Source organism: Martes martes, assembly GCF_963455335.1.
Source record: "Martes martes genome assembly, chromosome: 2".
Classification (NCBI taxonomy): Eukaryota; Metazoa; Chordata; class Mammalia; order Carnivora; family Mustelidae; genus Martes; species Martes martes.
The window spans coordinates 70,445,707-70,461,579 of record NC_137889.1 but is presented as its reverse complement, the minus strand read 5'-3'; the positions used below and the strand labels follow the sequence as shown (position 1 = coordinate 70,461,579).

At 40.0% G+C, this 15,873-nt stretch overlaps 1 protein-coding gene across 1 annotated transcript in view; it reads right to left on the bottom strand.

The window, feature by feature from the left end:
- The window catches only part of NEK1 (NIMA related kinase 1), a 206,528-nt gene that overhangs the window by 77,120 nt on the left and 113,535 nt on the right, over nt 1–15,873 (bottom strand). The window contains exon 23 of the mRNA XM_080796317.1: nt 1,435–1,566. Within this exon, the coding sequence (XP_080652443.1) occupies nt 1,435–1,566 (132 nt within the window). The remainder of the gene's footprint in view (nt 1–1,434; nt 1,567–15,873) is intronic.

Here is a 15,873-nt window from a genome sequence, read left to right as displayed (position 1 = left end):
CAGTATTTACCAAGACAACACATAAAGAAAAACCATTTCATTATACAGATTACCTCAAATTTTGTAATATTTGAGGAAAATACAAAAGAGTATAGTGGTCAGTTTTAAAGTAATACATGTAAATGAGACAAAGATCATTTTACCCAATAAAGTAGTCAGGAATTAGCAGTCGCTACAACCAGAGAGATGAACAGCTAGTTGAGATGTGAGACTGGGTACCAGGAAGGAAAACACACAGTGGTATCTAAAGTTGAAGTGAACAATGCAGCACACGCAAAATCGTTATCAGAAAGAAAAAGAGACTAAACCTACTGGAAGAACAATAGTTTTGTATATGAAGTTCTTGAGAGTGACCAAGAAACTTGTCTTATTTTCAAGATAAACACAAAGGCCCTAAAAAAAAATTGGTGTATCAGTAACATCAGTGTTGTCTGCAAAAACTTAATGAAACTCAGCAATAAAAAGGCAAAGACAATAAAAAAGAAAAGAGAAAATCAAGTTAATGTGTTATATAATTCAGTAGACTTTTCCTCTCCATTGTGTTAAATTCTAGGCTGAAATTCCCTATGAAGAGCCCATTTCCTTTAATCTCAGAACAGAGTTTTCATGTTTGTTTGTTTTTTTAAGATTTTTATTTATTTATTTGACAGAGAGAAAGATCACAAGTAGGCAGAGAGGCAGGTGGGGGGGTGGAGAAAGCAGGCTCCCTGCCAAGCAGAGAGCCCGATGTGGGGCTCGATCCCAGGACCCTGAGATCATGACCTGAGCCGAAGGAGAGGCTTAACCCACTGAGCCACCCAGGCGCCCCGAGTATTGACGTTTTAAATGAACACATGACACATACTTCTAAGTTTAAACTTTTTACTTGCCCCGAATTCTTTGTTTCTGTATTCATATAGCATGATAGAGATTTATTCGTAGAAGGTAAAAGAAATAGTTGATGGATTAAGTGTAATTATATTAAATCTTCCAACATCTGTTATGCCAAAAATTTAAAAATAAGTATAAACATGTCTTGGGCTTTATTCCTAAAGTTAATTAACTTAAGTACCAAAGAGACATTATTTAAATAGAAAATGAACATTGTTAAAAAAAAAAAAAAGGAATCTTTGTTAATTGTGAGAGCTGGGGTATAAAAATGTTTGTTGCATTATATTCTGTACATTTCTGTATATATTTTATTTGTTAAGTATTCTTTTAAAGTAAAAATGAGAGACAATCAGACAAATCTATTTTTATGTAGTAGATGGTCCTAGATATAAACCTATGAGCAGTGAGGCTCCAACACTCACAGTAAACCATACATAAAAATCTTAAGAAGTTATTTTATTTTCCCTAGAAAAATTTAATATATTACGAATTAATGTAACTTCATTAAATTTAATCCTTCTAATAAACTTTCACTTTGAGGAGTTCTAAATTTAAGAAACTTACCAAACCCACTTCTTTCAAAGCTGAAGTCACAGAAATAACAGATCTCATCTGTTGCTTTGATGGAGAGCCACCTGTTTCATGTTGTCCCAAAGGTGGAGACATATCAGAATTCTTTACTCCTTTAGCCACCAACTATAATAAAGAATTTAAATACAATTGCAAATTTGTAGTTGTATAAAGAGATAAAAATTTTAAAAAGTAAAAATATAAGATCACTGTTTATCCACTCTATCTAAAAGTACAGCTTTTCTCATTTCTCAGTTTTTTAAAAAAGATTTTACTTATTTATTTGACAGAGAGAGATCACAAGTAGGCAGAGAAGCAGGCAGAGAGAAAGAGAGGAAGGGAAACAGGCTCCCCGCCTGGGATCATGACCTGAGCCGAAGGCAGAGGCTTTAAACCACTGAGCCACCCAGGCGCCCCTCATTTCTCAATTTTTATTGTATAAGACAATGTGCTAAGTCTGAGGAAAGATCAGAAGAGAAAGAAACATCTCTGGCCTCAGATGTAAAATAATAATGTCTCATGTAGTACTACATAACTCTTTTCCATTGTATTAACAGTGTTTAATAAAATAACCTTTAAAAAAATCCTGACTTATAAAAGACATTAAATTTTAATTCACTACAACACTGGATGGGAAAAAATATTTTACTTATTAATCTCACACTTCAAAGAGAAATGCTTGTGCAAATTCTAAAAGTTCAGTACAATCTTCTTGAAGTTTGAAGATCACCCAACATAAGAATCCTCATTATAGGAATGTCAATATAATGGAAGAATGGAAGAAATGGAAGAATGGAAGAAATGAAAGGTCCAAGTAACAAGATTTTAACTTCACCAAAAATATCACTTATTATAATCATATATTTTTTCATTTTTATCTTACCATTTAGACTCTAAACAATATGAATGAACTAAGATACTGAACCATTAATAAATATAGGGAAATGGCATTCACAGATATGCTCACAGTAACATGGCAGCAAGTCTGCTCACTACTTCTTTCTCTCCTTCAAACCAGTAAACAAAAATTTCTGGTGACTATACATTTCAAATGCAACATTTACTGAACATCTTGTATTTATAAGTTAGCAAGACAATTACAATATCTAGTCTTCTGGACTCTCATTTTTTTTTTAAAGATTTTGTTTATGTATTTGACAGAGAGAGATCACAAGTAGGCAGAGAGGCAGGCAGAGAGAGAGAGAGGAGGAAGCAGGCTCTCCGCTGAGCAGAGACCCTGATGCAGGGATTGATCCCAGGACCCTGAGATCATGACCTGAGCCGAAGGCAGAGGCTTAACCCACTGAGCCACCCAGGTGCCCCTGGACTCTCATTTTATACTAATATCCATGTTGTTCAAAAGAAGATGGTAGTAACGAACACAAAAGTGAAGAACAAAGTTCAAGGATTTCTACGCAACTTCTTCAAGTCTTACTATAAAGCTACAGTAATCAAGGCAGTGTGGCACTGGTGAAGAACAGACAAATAAATCAATAGAACAGAATATAGCTCAGAAACAGACTCACACAAATACAGTCAAATGATCTTTATCAAAGGAGCAAAGGCAACTCAATGGAGAAAGGATAGTCTTTACAACAAATGGTGATTGAACACCTAGACATCGCAGGCCAAAAAAAGGGGTGGGAGATCTAAACAGAGACTTTACACCTTTCACAAAAATTAACTCAAAATTCATTATAGACCTAAATATAAAATGCAAAACTATAAAAGTCCCAGAAGGTAACATAGGAGAAAACCCAGATGATTTTGGATTTGGCAAGACTTTTTAGATACAACATCAAAGGTACAATTATGAAAGACAGAATTAATAAGCTGGACTTCACCAAAATTCAAAACTTTTGCTCTGTGAAAGACACTGTCGAGAGAATAAGACAAGACACAGTCTGGGGGGCACCTGGGGGGCTCAGTGGGTTAAAGCCTCTGCCTTCAGCTCAGGTCATGATCCCAGGGTCCTCGGATTGAGCCCTGCGTCGGGCTCTCTGTTCAGCAGGGAGCCTGCCTCCCCCTCTCTCTCTGCCTGCCTCTCTGCCTACTTGTGATCTCTTTCTCTGTCAAATAAATAAATAAAATCTTAAAAAAAAAAAAAAAAAGTCTGGGAGAAAATATTTGCAAAACACATAAAGACTTAAAGTACCATTAACCAATATATACAAAGAGCTCTTGAAACTCAACCATAAAAAAACAAACCACCCAATTAACAAAATGTACTAAAGATCTGAACAGACACCTCACCAAAGACATATACAAACAGCAAACAGGCATGTGAAAAAATGTTCCACATCATATGTCATTTGGGAACTGCAAATTAAAATAATGTGATACTACCATGTATCTACTACAATGACTAAAATTCAAACCACTGAAGCACCAAATGCTGCTGAGGATGTGGAGCAACCGGAATTCTCATTCATATCTGATGGTAAGTCAAATGGTATAGTGGTTTGGAGAGCAATTTGGCAGTTTCTTACAAAGCTAAACAAATGTTAACCATGTGACCCAACAATCACACTCCTTGGTACTTACCCAAAGGAGCTGAAAACTTATGTTCACACAAAAACCTGTACACAGATGTTTATAGCAATTTTATTCAAAATTACCAAAATTTAGAAGCAACCAAGATGTCCTTCAGTAACTAAATAGATTTTTAAAAAACTGGTACATACACTGAATATTATTCAGTGCTAAAAAGAAAGGAGCTATCAAGTTATGCAATGTCATAGAGGAATCTTAAATGCATATTACTAAACAAAAGAAGTCAATCTGAAAAGGCTACCTACTGTATGATTCCAACCATATGACATTTTGAAATAGGCAAAAATGTGGACACAATAAAAAGATCAGTAGGGGCACATGAGTGGCTCAGTTGGTTAACTGTCTAACTTCGGCTCATGTTATGATCTCAGAGTCCTGGAATTAAGCCCCAATGTTGGGCGCCACACTCAGTGAGGAGTCTGTTTCTCACTCCCTTTGCCCCTACCCAGGCTCATGCACGTGTTCTCGTTCTTTCTCTCTCTTTCAAATAATAAAATCCTTTAAGAAAAAAACAGTAAAAAGATCAGTCGTTGCCAGAGGTTGGCAGAGGAGTGGTAGGAGGAATAAACAGGCAAAGCACAGAGAATTTTAGGAGAGTGAAAATACTCCATATGATATCATAACGATGGATACATGTCATCATACATTTGTCCAAACCTACAGAATGTACAGGGCCAAGAGTGAGCTGTAATATAAACTATAGATTTTGAAAGATGATTTGTAAACATAGGTTCATCAATTGTAACAATGTACAACTCTGGTGAAGGATGCTGATTAATGGGAGAGGCTAGATATGTGTCGGGGCAGGGGATGTATAAGTAGTCTCTATCTTCCTCTCAATTGTGCTGTAAACCAAAAACTACTCTAAAAAAATTCTTTATATAAAAAGAGACAGAAACACTGCAGAAACATTGCTCTAATCCGTAGTTCAGCACTGCTGAAAAAGTATACTATTATTTAAGATGGTTTATAACTTAAGAAATCTAAAACTAACACAATTAAGTATTATCTCCTTAAAAGAGATAAGAGTATTTTGAAACTTTAAGATAGTCTTATTTCATACAGGATATTCAAAAAAGTTACCATAAATTCTAAGAAAATAAAAGCAAATTCTACCTGGTTCTGAAAAAATAGCAACATTCTTAGAAAAGTATGTTATTTCTCTAGATTAGATGATTATTTTGAAGGGAACGGATTAATTTGGATGTACAAACTCTATCATTTTATTTAAACCAATAAATACTTCTCTAACCACATATCCTATTTATCCACAGTATAATCAAGTGAATGTTTAAATTCACTTAAAGAAATGATTTCTATTTTTTTTTTCTTTTGAGAGAGAGAGAGAGAGAGTGAGTTTGCATGCGTACAAGCATAAAGGTAGGGACAGAGGGTGAAGGACAGAGATAATCTTAAGAAGACCACGCCCAGTGTGGAAACTGACACAGGGCTCCATCTTACAACCCTGAGATCATGACCTGAGCTGAACTTAAGAGTCAGTCACTTAACTGACTGGGCCACCCAGGCACCCTGATTTCTGCTATTTCAAAATTCACATCAGATTTATTTATTAAAATAGCAGAAATCAGAAATCTGATGTGATTTTTTGAGAGAAAAATATTCAATATTTGATAGAAATTAACCAACATATTGAAAGGTGTTTTAAGTGCCAAGTACAGTGCCATATAATGGACATCCAAATTGAATGATACATGGCAACTATGTGACGTGACAGATGTATTAACTAGACTTACTGTGGTAACCATTTCAGAATACATACATATATCAACTCATAATGTTTTGTATCTTATACTTACACAATATTGTTTGACAATTATATCTCAGTAAAATTAGGGGAAAAAAACTAAAATATTGTAGACCAGAACTAACTGCAATAATTTTCTAACAAACAAAAGACAAAACCAAAATGGATCATATGATGCTTTCTTTCAAAGGACTATAAATTATAAGAGAAAGGGAAACATAAATCAATCAGTATGTTACAGAGAAATAAAAGTAGATAGATGTGTGTTAAGTGGCCTGGAAGAAAAATAAACAAAAAAAAAAAAAAAAGAGAGAGAGAGAGAGAAAGAACTGTGTAAAGCTAGGAAGGGACATGATGAGAGTGGCCTTTGCAGGGCAGCCAGTTTGAACAGCCATTCATTGTTTAAGGAGGTCATAAAATACAGTTCAAGTGGAACAGTTCTACACTTAAATCACCAAACTCTCATTTACTAGTTCTGTGATTTTTCATTGTTTCTTAACCTCCTTGAACATCAAAACTTTTTCTCTTTAAATTGGGAATGCTGCACTCATTATCTCCTTACTGTAGGGATTAAATGTGATAATTTATGTGAAGTGACAGTTGTGTTCCTAATAAACGGTAGTAATTACACTTCAGTAAACATTTATTTAGTTTCTATTAAATAAGGTTATTTGGCTTAAGTACTAAAAGTCTGATTTTAGACCCTGACAAAATGAAAAAACTGGCTTTGTTCAAATGGCTAATGACTGGCATATAGTCTATTATCTAAGACAACCTGACAATCAGACAATCTGAATCAGGCAATCTGATTCAATGTGTAAGACAGAGTTAATGTCACCTTGATAATAATGACCTTCAGCAGCTTTCAGTAAATGCTTATAATAAACATATACTAGTCTCTCCCGTGGGTCAACTAAACTAAACAGATCATAAGACCTGAAATAATAAACACAGAAAAAGTCAGACATAATGAAATCTAAACAAAAGAACAGACTGCCCTACAAAGTATTCCAATTACTTAATAACAAAACTATGTCAGTTAACAAAAATATAAAGGTAATTCAGAGTAACTACTGAGGTGTTGGAACATCATTATAAGCCCAGGTAACACACACCACTACCTGATTAGTACAACAGGAGCTAGGCCTTCTATCTAAACATAACGGGTATATTATTCATAACCTGAATGTTAAGGCTATTCAATGTTAACCAGATTTTGAGACAGAATAACTTATTTTTATTTTTTTTATTTTTTATTTTTTTTAAAGATTTTATTTATTTTTTTGTCAGAGAGATAGAGTACAGGCAGGTAGAGTGGCAGGCAGAAGCAGAGGGAGAAGCAGGCTCACTGCGGAGCAAGGAGCCCAATGTGGGACTCAATCCCAGGACGCTGGGATCATGACCTGAGCCGAAGGCAGACGCTTAACTGACTGAGCTACCCAGGCATCCCAGAACAACTTATTTTTAAATTGTCAAAAGAGAAAACACTAGACTGAGTTCTTAATTCAGGAAGTTCATCCAACGACAAAAAATACAAAAATGAAACTAAGAAAACAAAACAAAGTTTCACAGAAGATAAAGACATTAAAGCCTCAAAAAAAATTTTTTTTGTTAAAATTTATTACCTAGTTACATCTAGTTAAGCACAGTTTTTCAAAATCCAAAGTTGGAAAAAAATTGCAACAAAAATAAAACACTGACTTGAAAGTTTCATTAGGCAAGTTAAAAAAAAAAAAAATAAACTGCTTTAGGGGCTATTTTCCCTAGCCATTTTCTCTCTAAGTTCCTAAATTCAAGACTTTTCTACTTACATCATGACAAAAAGTTTTTAATTATCACTGTAAAATTGCTTATATTTTATCTGTCAATTGAATCTGTTTCAATTTCCTGAAAAATTAATCAGCAGTGCCACCAAATGACAAAAGGCAAAATTTCACCAAATAGTGAGTCCATGTTTATAAACACATGAAACTATTGGTTTACCTATTCTTGAAGCATAAATATAAATACTATTTCATCTCTAAATTCTGAATGACTTAAAGATTTTATTTATGTTGGGAAAATTTTAAATTGGCCTGATTCCATATTTTGAATATAGAGCAATTTCACGCATAATTTTATATAACTTAAAGATACTACACAGTTAAATTTTATCAAATTCACATTTAACCTCTTAAAACCTCATCTTTGAAGAACCAAAAATACAGAAGTATTTTTTCTGAATAATCTTTATGAACTGGTAATGCTATAATGTATTTATAAGAATGTCTATGAATAAGAACAAGGTGGCCAGAAGGGTATTTCTCTACCCTGAAGGAAGCCTTATAGAACTTTATGGCAGATCCAAAGAATTGGACAAAGATAGAAACAAAAATGAAACAGACAAGGAAAGAGATAAATGCAGTGAAAAAGGAATTCCTCATACTCAAAAACAGTCTCTCTACCAAATCAATACATATTTTCCTTGATTGTTTTTCATTTCATTTCAATCATTAAATGTATTGCTACTTTTTTTTTTAATTTTTATTTATTTGACAGAGAGAGGGAATGAGAGAGGGATCACAAGCAGGGGGAGTACGAGAGGGAGAAGCAGGCTTCCCACTGAGCAGGGACCTGACGGGGCTCGATCCCAGAACCCTGAGATCATGACCCAAGCTGAAGGCAGACACTTAATAACTGAGCCACCCAGGTGCCCCTAAATGCATTGCTACTCTTAAAAAGCTTTCTTCCTGGGGCGCCTGGGTGGCTCAGTGGGTTAAGCCTCTGTCTTTGGCTCAGCTCATGATCTCAGGGTCCTGGGATGGAGCCCTGCATTGGGCTTTCTGCTCAGCAGGGAGCCTGCTTCCTCTCTCACTCTCTCTCTGCCTGCCTCTCAGCCTACTTGTGATCTTTGTCTGTCAAATAAATACACAAAATCTTAAAAAAAAAAAAAAAAAGCTTTCTTCCTTATGTTTCACTCAGAATATGAGCATATATGCCAACTGAGAAAAGCAATACCATATTATTTGGGGGAAAAAACTATCGCAACACATGAAAATTTTTCTTCATTTTAAAATCCTATGCTGTACTATAATTTTTATACTGAAATATTTCAAAGAGAAAATTCCATGAAATGGGTCTTACATGCCAAAGAATCAGAATAATTAAGGCAATGATTTCTACGATTGTTAGATCGATATTTTTGATAATCCAATGAAAGATAGGTGGTCCTTAAAGGGATAGTATCCAAGATCTGTAAAGAACTTATCAAACTCAACCCCCAAAAAACAAATAATCCAGTCAAGAAATGGGCAGAAGACATGAAGAGACACTTCTCCAAAGAAAACATACAAATGGCTAACAGACACATGAGAAAATGTTCAACATCACTAGCCATCAGGGAAATACAAATCAAAACCACATTGAGATACCACCTTATACCAATTAGAATGGCTAAAATTAACAATACAGGAAACAACAAATATTAGTGAGGATGTGGAGAAAGGAGACCCCTCTTATACTGTTGGTGGGAATGCAAGCTGGTGCAGCCACTTTGGAAAACAATATGGAGGTTTCTCAAGATGTTAAAAATAGAGCTACCCTATGACTCAGCAATTGCACTACTAGGTATTTACCCCAAAGATGCAGATGTACTGAAAAGAAGGAGCACTGCACCCCATTGTTCATAGCAGCAATGTCCACAATAGCCAAACTGTAGAAGGAGCCGAGATGTCCTTCAATAGATGAATGGATCAAGTTTTAAGTACTTAAATTATGAAGACTACTTTTCTAAATAACTTATACAGAACAATATTAGCGACCAAGCCTTTCATTTAGGAGATAAGAAAATAAAAGCCCACAAACATTAAGTCAGTTTTCCAAACAGGCAAATTAACTGGCAGAGCTGAGACTAAAAATCAAGTATTCTTACTCTTAGATTCATTTTTTTCCTCATGACACAAGAATGAATTCAGTAAACCAATGTTTGAACACTCCTCTATATATAACTCTGAAATGTCATGAGCCATAGAATTCCCAATGAATTTGTGTTACTATTCACCAGATGCCAGGCTAAACATTTTACAAGGTAAATCAGGGTCCTTTGGTTGAAAAAATAGAAACTAATTCTGGAGGAAAGGAGGGGAGGAAGGGTAAAGAAGAAGAGAGAAAAGAACTGTAAGATTATAAAAGCAAAGGGAAGCGCTCCAAATAGAAGAGGAGCTGCATGGATGAACCTAAGTAGCAAAACTTACTCATTGTTTCATCACGTTCTCTTACTGGATTCAATAAACTTTAAATCTTTTGATATTATGCTCCAGCTTTAAGCCCTGGGAGATGATTCATTTGGTCTACTTTAGATGACATGCCTATCTTTTAGCTAGGAGAAGCCAGAATACCTTGTTTGACAGTCTTACCAAAAGAGCACACAATAATTCCCCCAAATAAAAATGGGCTGCTTGCCTGTTGGACCTGACAAGTCAGGCACACTGCCACAGTCTAAAGCTGCCACCATACAAATACTTGTAAAAGAACATGAGGAAATACAAAGTTGTCCCATACTAGGAACTAGTATTCTCTATCAATAATAAAATCATAAAAGCTTTCATTTGTGCACACTTTAGAACTATCCAAGACAGATACACTATTAACAGAGAAAACGCATACAGAGAAAAAACTTTATACTGGTTTAAAAGGCTTAGAAAGCAAAGACTTTGGCGGGGGCGGGGGGGGGGGGGTGGTTCCTGGACTATATTTTAACTATATGGATGCTCTTGAAAATGCATTGGTTGGATGGGTGAGGTCTACCTAGTGCAGCCTTCTGGAAGGAGAAGCCTGGCTCCAATTGATTATCTGAGGAAACAGAACTGTGCTATTATACAGCTGCCTAGTAATAACAGTATTATATGAGAATGTATAGTACCTGCTCAGAGCTGAATCAATGTTGAACCATAACTTATAAAATATACTTGTTGACATATAAAACCTAACACACTTCCAGAGGTGCTCCCCTGTTCCTCTCCCTACTCTACCATTACCACAACCACCTGTGAAACTTCTGCTGCTGTTGCTTAGGGAAAGTTAGCTAAATGCATCAGAGGAGCAGCTGTGAAATAGGGTTCCTCAGCCTTAGTGGAATCCTGATTCTCTGATGTTCCTGAAAATTTTCATGTCAGGGGCGCCTGGGTAGCTCAGTGGGTTAAAGCCGCTGCCTTCAGCTCAGGTCATGATCCCAGCATCCTGGGATCGAGCCCCACATCGGGCTCTCTGCTCGGCAGGGAGCCTGCTTCCTCCCTTCTCTCTCTGCCTGCCTCTCTGCCTACTTGTGATCTGTCAAATAAATAAATAAAATCTTAAAAAAAAATTTCATGTCAAAAAAACTTATCTTGCAGACCTCTCTGAAAACACTGTTAATGTCCAGCGACACTTGGAACAGGGAGCATGATTCCAAATTGATCTCATGATGTGGCTGTAAGGGTCTACTTAGCCAGAGGGAGTCATTTTGTGTTTATGCAGTGAACTTAGATTGACCCTGCCCTTCCCAGAGGAACTTACTTGCAAAGCCTAGATACAAGGGCGGGTCAGGTCAGGTGAAGACATCCAATCAGTGGGAGTGCATATATCTACTAGGGTAAATTGAAATTCAACTGGCCACTTGTGTGTAACCTAGCATGACTGGGCAGTTTTCTCTGTGTGTTGCAGACCTAGCATGACTGTGCAGTTTTCTCTGTATTGCAATCTCATTGGCTACCTGTGTACAGCCAGGCTCAACTACCTCTATAAAAGTTAGTCTGTGAGGCTGGGAGGGGTCACCTCTTTGTAAGAGACGGCCCTGACCGGTCGGTTTGATTCTCGATGCTTGGCGCGAAATAAAGCTTTGCTTGACCTTCGCTTTGTATTAGTCTCGCTCCTTCAATTACGGACCCTAACACTGGGGGCTCGTCCGGTATCAAACGACGAGAACTGAGCCAGCATCAGAATTTCTGGGAAAAGCCTCCAGAGGTAAGATCTCGGGATCCTGTTTGGTTGCGGAGCTCCAGGGTATAGCCCACTGGGGAGAAGCTGGACGCAGCCATGCTCCCCAGGGCTGGAGTGGATGCGGGGATGCCCCATCCCTCCACTGGTAGATCAATGGGAGGTTCGAGTCCCCCTAGGCGATCAAAAGATCAAGAAAGTCCCCACCGGTGGCAGGTTCTGGGTAAGGACCGCTGGGCCTGCGGTTGTCTTTGTTTTCTCCTTTTGTTGTCTGTCATGCTGTTTGTTGTGTTTGCAGGGAACCGAGAAAGTCCCCACCAGCAGCAGGCTCTGGACGAGGATCACTGGGCCTGCAGTTGTCTCTGTCTTGTCTTTTTGTTGTCTGTTGTGTTGCTTATTGTGTTTGGAGAAATGGGGCAAGCGGGGAGTAAGGGACCTGTGACACCCCTAAGTCTTGTTCTCCAGCATTTCAAGGATTTTCAGGGTAAAGCCACCCAGTCGGGTGACAAGGTTTACCCGGGAAAACTAAAAACACTCTGTCAATTAGAGTGGCCCACTTTCTCCACAGGGTGGCCACCAGAAGGAACGTTTGCCTTGGCTCAGATCTACTCTACCCAGAGGGAGGTCTTTGATCTCCATCGAGGCTAAATACCATACATATTGTGGCCTGGCAATATCTGATAGAAAAGCCACCGTCATGACTCAAGTCATTCCCCCTGCTAACGAAACCATCTCTCTCCCTCTAAGGCAGGTCAGATCACCAAAACCAGAACAGAAAGATGAGGGGGAACCAGGGAAGAAGACCGTCCTACCTCCGTCGGATGTAGAGGTTGTGAAATCCCCCCCCCCCCTTATCTGTCCCCTAAACCTGATTCTCGGTCCCAAGACACCCTTACCAGTCCGCCTCATACACAGTCGGGGTTCACCTATGGGACCACCAAGCAGAAAGACCGCCCTGATCCTTCCCCTTTCCTCTATCCCCCTCTGCCTCCCTTTACCTTGCCAATGCTGCCTCTCCATGAGGTTGTTCTACCGGACAAGAGAGGGCGTCCCCACCTAACCTATATCCCTTTCTCCTCTTCTGACATCTACGACTGGAAGGCCCAACACAAATGCTTTTCTGTCCACCCTCAGGACTTAGTCTCTTGGAGACTGTCTTTCTTACCCACCAGCCCACCTGGGTGGATATTCAACAGCTCCTTATGGCTCTCGTTAACGCGGAAGAGAGGGATTGCATCATTCGAGAAACCCATAAGGTGATAAGTGAGAGACTTGGCAGGGACCTTGGTCCCTGGCGGATGGAGGACTACTGCCCAAGGGAACCCCCCAAATGGGAGCCAAACTCCAATGAAGGTAAAGAGAGCCTACACTTCTACTGCCAGGCCCTACTAAGAGGCCTCCATGCAGCTGCAAGGAGACCCATAAGTTTATCTAAAATTAGTATGGTGACTCAAGGTAAAAATGAGTCTCTAGGAGCTTTCCTAGAAAAGCTTATTGAAGCCTATAAAATGTATAGCCAATCGACTCTGAGGCACCCGAAAATCAGAGGGCAGTGAATCTTGCTTTTGCCAGTCAGTCAGCACCAGATATAGGGAGAAAACATCAAAAGTTGAAGGATTTGAAGGGAAGAATCTGACTGAGTTAGTGGGAATAGCAGGTGTTTAACAACAGGGATGCACAGGAGGAAGGTTTTGGCATTACATGAGTCAGGGAAGGGATGGTAAATGGAAGGAAAAGCCTAAGCACAGAGAAGGCAGGTGGGAAGACTTAGATTCAGATCAGTGCGCTTACTGTAAGGAAAAAGGACATTGGGCCAGGGAGTGCCCTGAAAGGAAGACAACCATACTGAAGGGGCCATGGTTCAGAGCCCCTCCCCGAACCTCAGGTAAAAACTGAAGTGGAGGAGAAATCAATTAAAACCTATGGGAAGGGGCTCCTGGGTGGCTCAGTGGGTTAAAGCCTCTGCCTTCGGCTCAGGTCATGATCCCAGGGTCCTGGGATCGAGCCTCACATCGGGCTCTCTGCTCTGTGGAGAGCCTGCTTCCTCCTCTCTCTCCCTGCCTGCCTCTCTTGCCTACTTGTAATCTGTCTGTCAAATAAATAAATAAAATCTTTTAAAAAAAAAAAAAAAACCTATGGGAAAACTATCTGGAGAGGAAGTCTGGGGACAAGGGGCAAATGGCATAAAAAGACATAAATGGACAACTGTGCAGATGTTTGTGGCAGCAGTAGATGAATACCTTCTTTACGAGCCAGTCTCAAAACCAGAGGAGACAAAGGCGGGGAGCCTTCTCCAAACCCTACAGGTCGAGTTTCCCAAAGTCTGGGCAGAAGGGAAGCCCCCTGGCTTGGCCAAGGGACAGCCTCCGTGGTGGTACAATTAAAAGCGATGGCTATGGCTGTTCATGTCTGGCAGTACTCCCTCCCTCGAGAAGCAAAGGAAGGGATCAGAAAGCACATTAACCGCCTCCGAGGAGACGGGATCCTAGTTCCTTGCAAATCTCCGTGGAACACACTTTTGCTGCCCATCAAAAAGGCCAAGACTGGGGAGTACCAACCCGTTCAGGACTTGCGGGAAGTTAATAAACGGGCTGAAGATATCCACACGATGGTGTCTAACCCCTATACCCTACTTTCCCTCCTGGGCCCCAAAAGAACTGTGTATACATCTTAGATCTCAAGGATGCATTTTTCTGCATATCTTTAGCAAGGGAATCTCAGCCCCTTTTTGCTTTTGAGTGGTCTGACCCACAGGAAGGATTCCAAGGCCAGCTCACCTGGACAAGACTTCCCCAAGGATTCAAGAATTCACCCACTATCTTCGACGAGGCCCTACACAAGGATTTGCGTGAGTACAGAACCTCCAATCCGGGAGTCACTGGTACAGTATGTTGATGACTTGCTAATAGCCGCTGAGGACTATGAGTCATGTTTGCAGGGGATGAGAGCTCTCTTACAGACTCTGCAGGAAAAAGGGTATCAGCAAAGAAAGCACAGCTCTGTCAGAGCCACACCACTTATCTAGGCTTTGATCTCCATGAGGGAGTATGTTCACTGTCTGAGTCCAGGAAACAGGTGATCACCTGATACCCCCGCCCCACCATGTCCCAACAAGTGAAGGAGTTTCTTGGGATGGTGGGCTACTGTAGGCTGTGGATACCGCAGTTTGTGGAGATTGCCCGACCTCTCTACGAACTGGCAAAAGGGGGACTCACTATGATAGAGTGGACAGCTGAAGCAGAAGGAGCATTTCGGGAATTACAAACAGCCTTACTGAGTGCCCCAGCATTGGCCATCCCAGATGTTACCAAGACCTTCCACTTGTATGTGGATGAAAAAGCAAGAGTGGCCAAAGGAGTTTTGACTCAGACTCTGGGGCCTTCGCAAAGGCCAGTAGCCTATCTTAGCAAGAAACTAGATCCAGTAGCGGCTGGGTTCCCCCCTTACCTCCGCATAATTGCTGCCAAGGCCCTCCTGGTCAAGGATGCAAGTTAACTTACTTTGGGTCAAAATGTCATCTTGACCACCACCCACGCTATCAAGGGCCTTCTCCAGACTCCACCAGACCGATGGATGACGAACGCTCCAGTGGCGGGGTATCAGGCCCTCCTCCTCAATGAACCAAGAGTGACCTTCCGGCCCTTGGCGGTGCTAAATCCAGCCACGCTGCTGCCAGAGGAGCTGGCTGACCACCCACACAACTGTAGGGAGGTCCTAACCCAAGTCACAGGAGTAAGGTCGGACCTCAGAGACATTCTCCTTCCGGATGCGGAGATGACTCTATTCACAGATGGGAGTAGCTACATGGTCAATGGAAAGAGGTATGCGGGGACTGCGGTGGTTTCCCCTGAGCAGGAACTCTGGACAGCAGCCCTGCCACACAGAACATCGGCACAAAAAGCGGAGCTGACTGCACTCACCAAGGCACTGCAGATGGCCAAAGGTAAAACCGCCAACATCTATACAGACAGCAGGTACACCTTTGCTACTCTCCACATACATGGGGCTATTTATAAAGAAAGGGGCCTATTAGCAACAAAGAGAAAAGGAATATTGGCTCTCCTCCAGGCTATTTGGGACCCAAAAGAGGTGGCCATTATGCATTGCCCAGGACACCAAAACGGGACTGATCTGATTTCAAAAAGAAGCCAATTAGCAGTTCA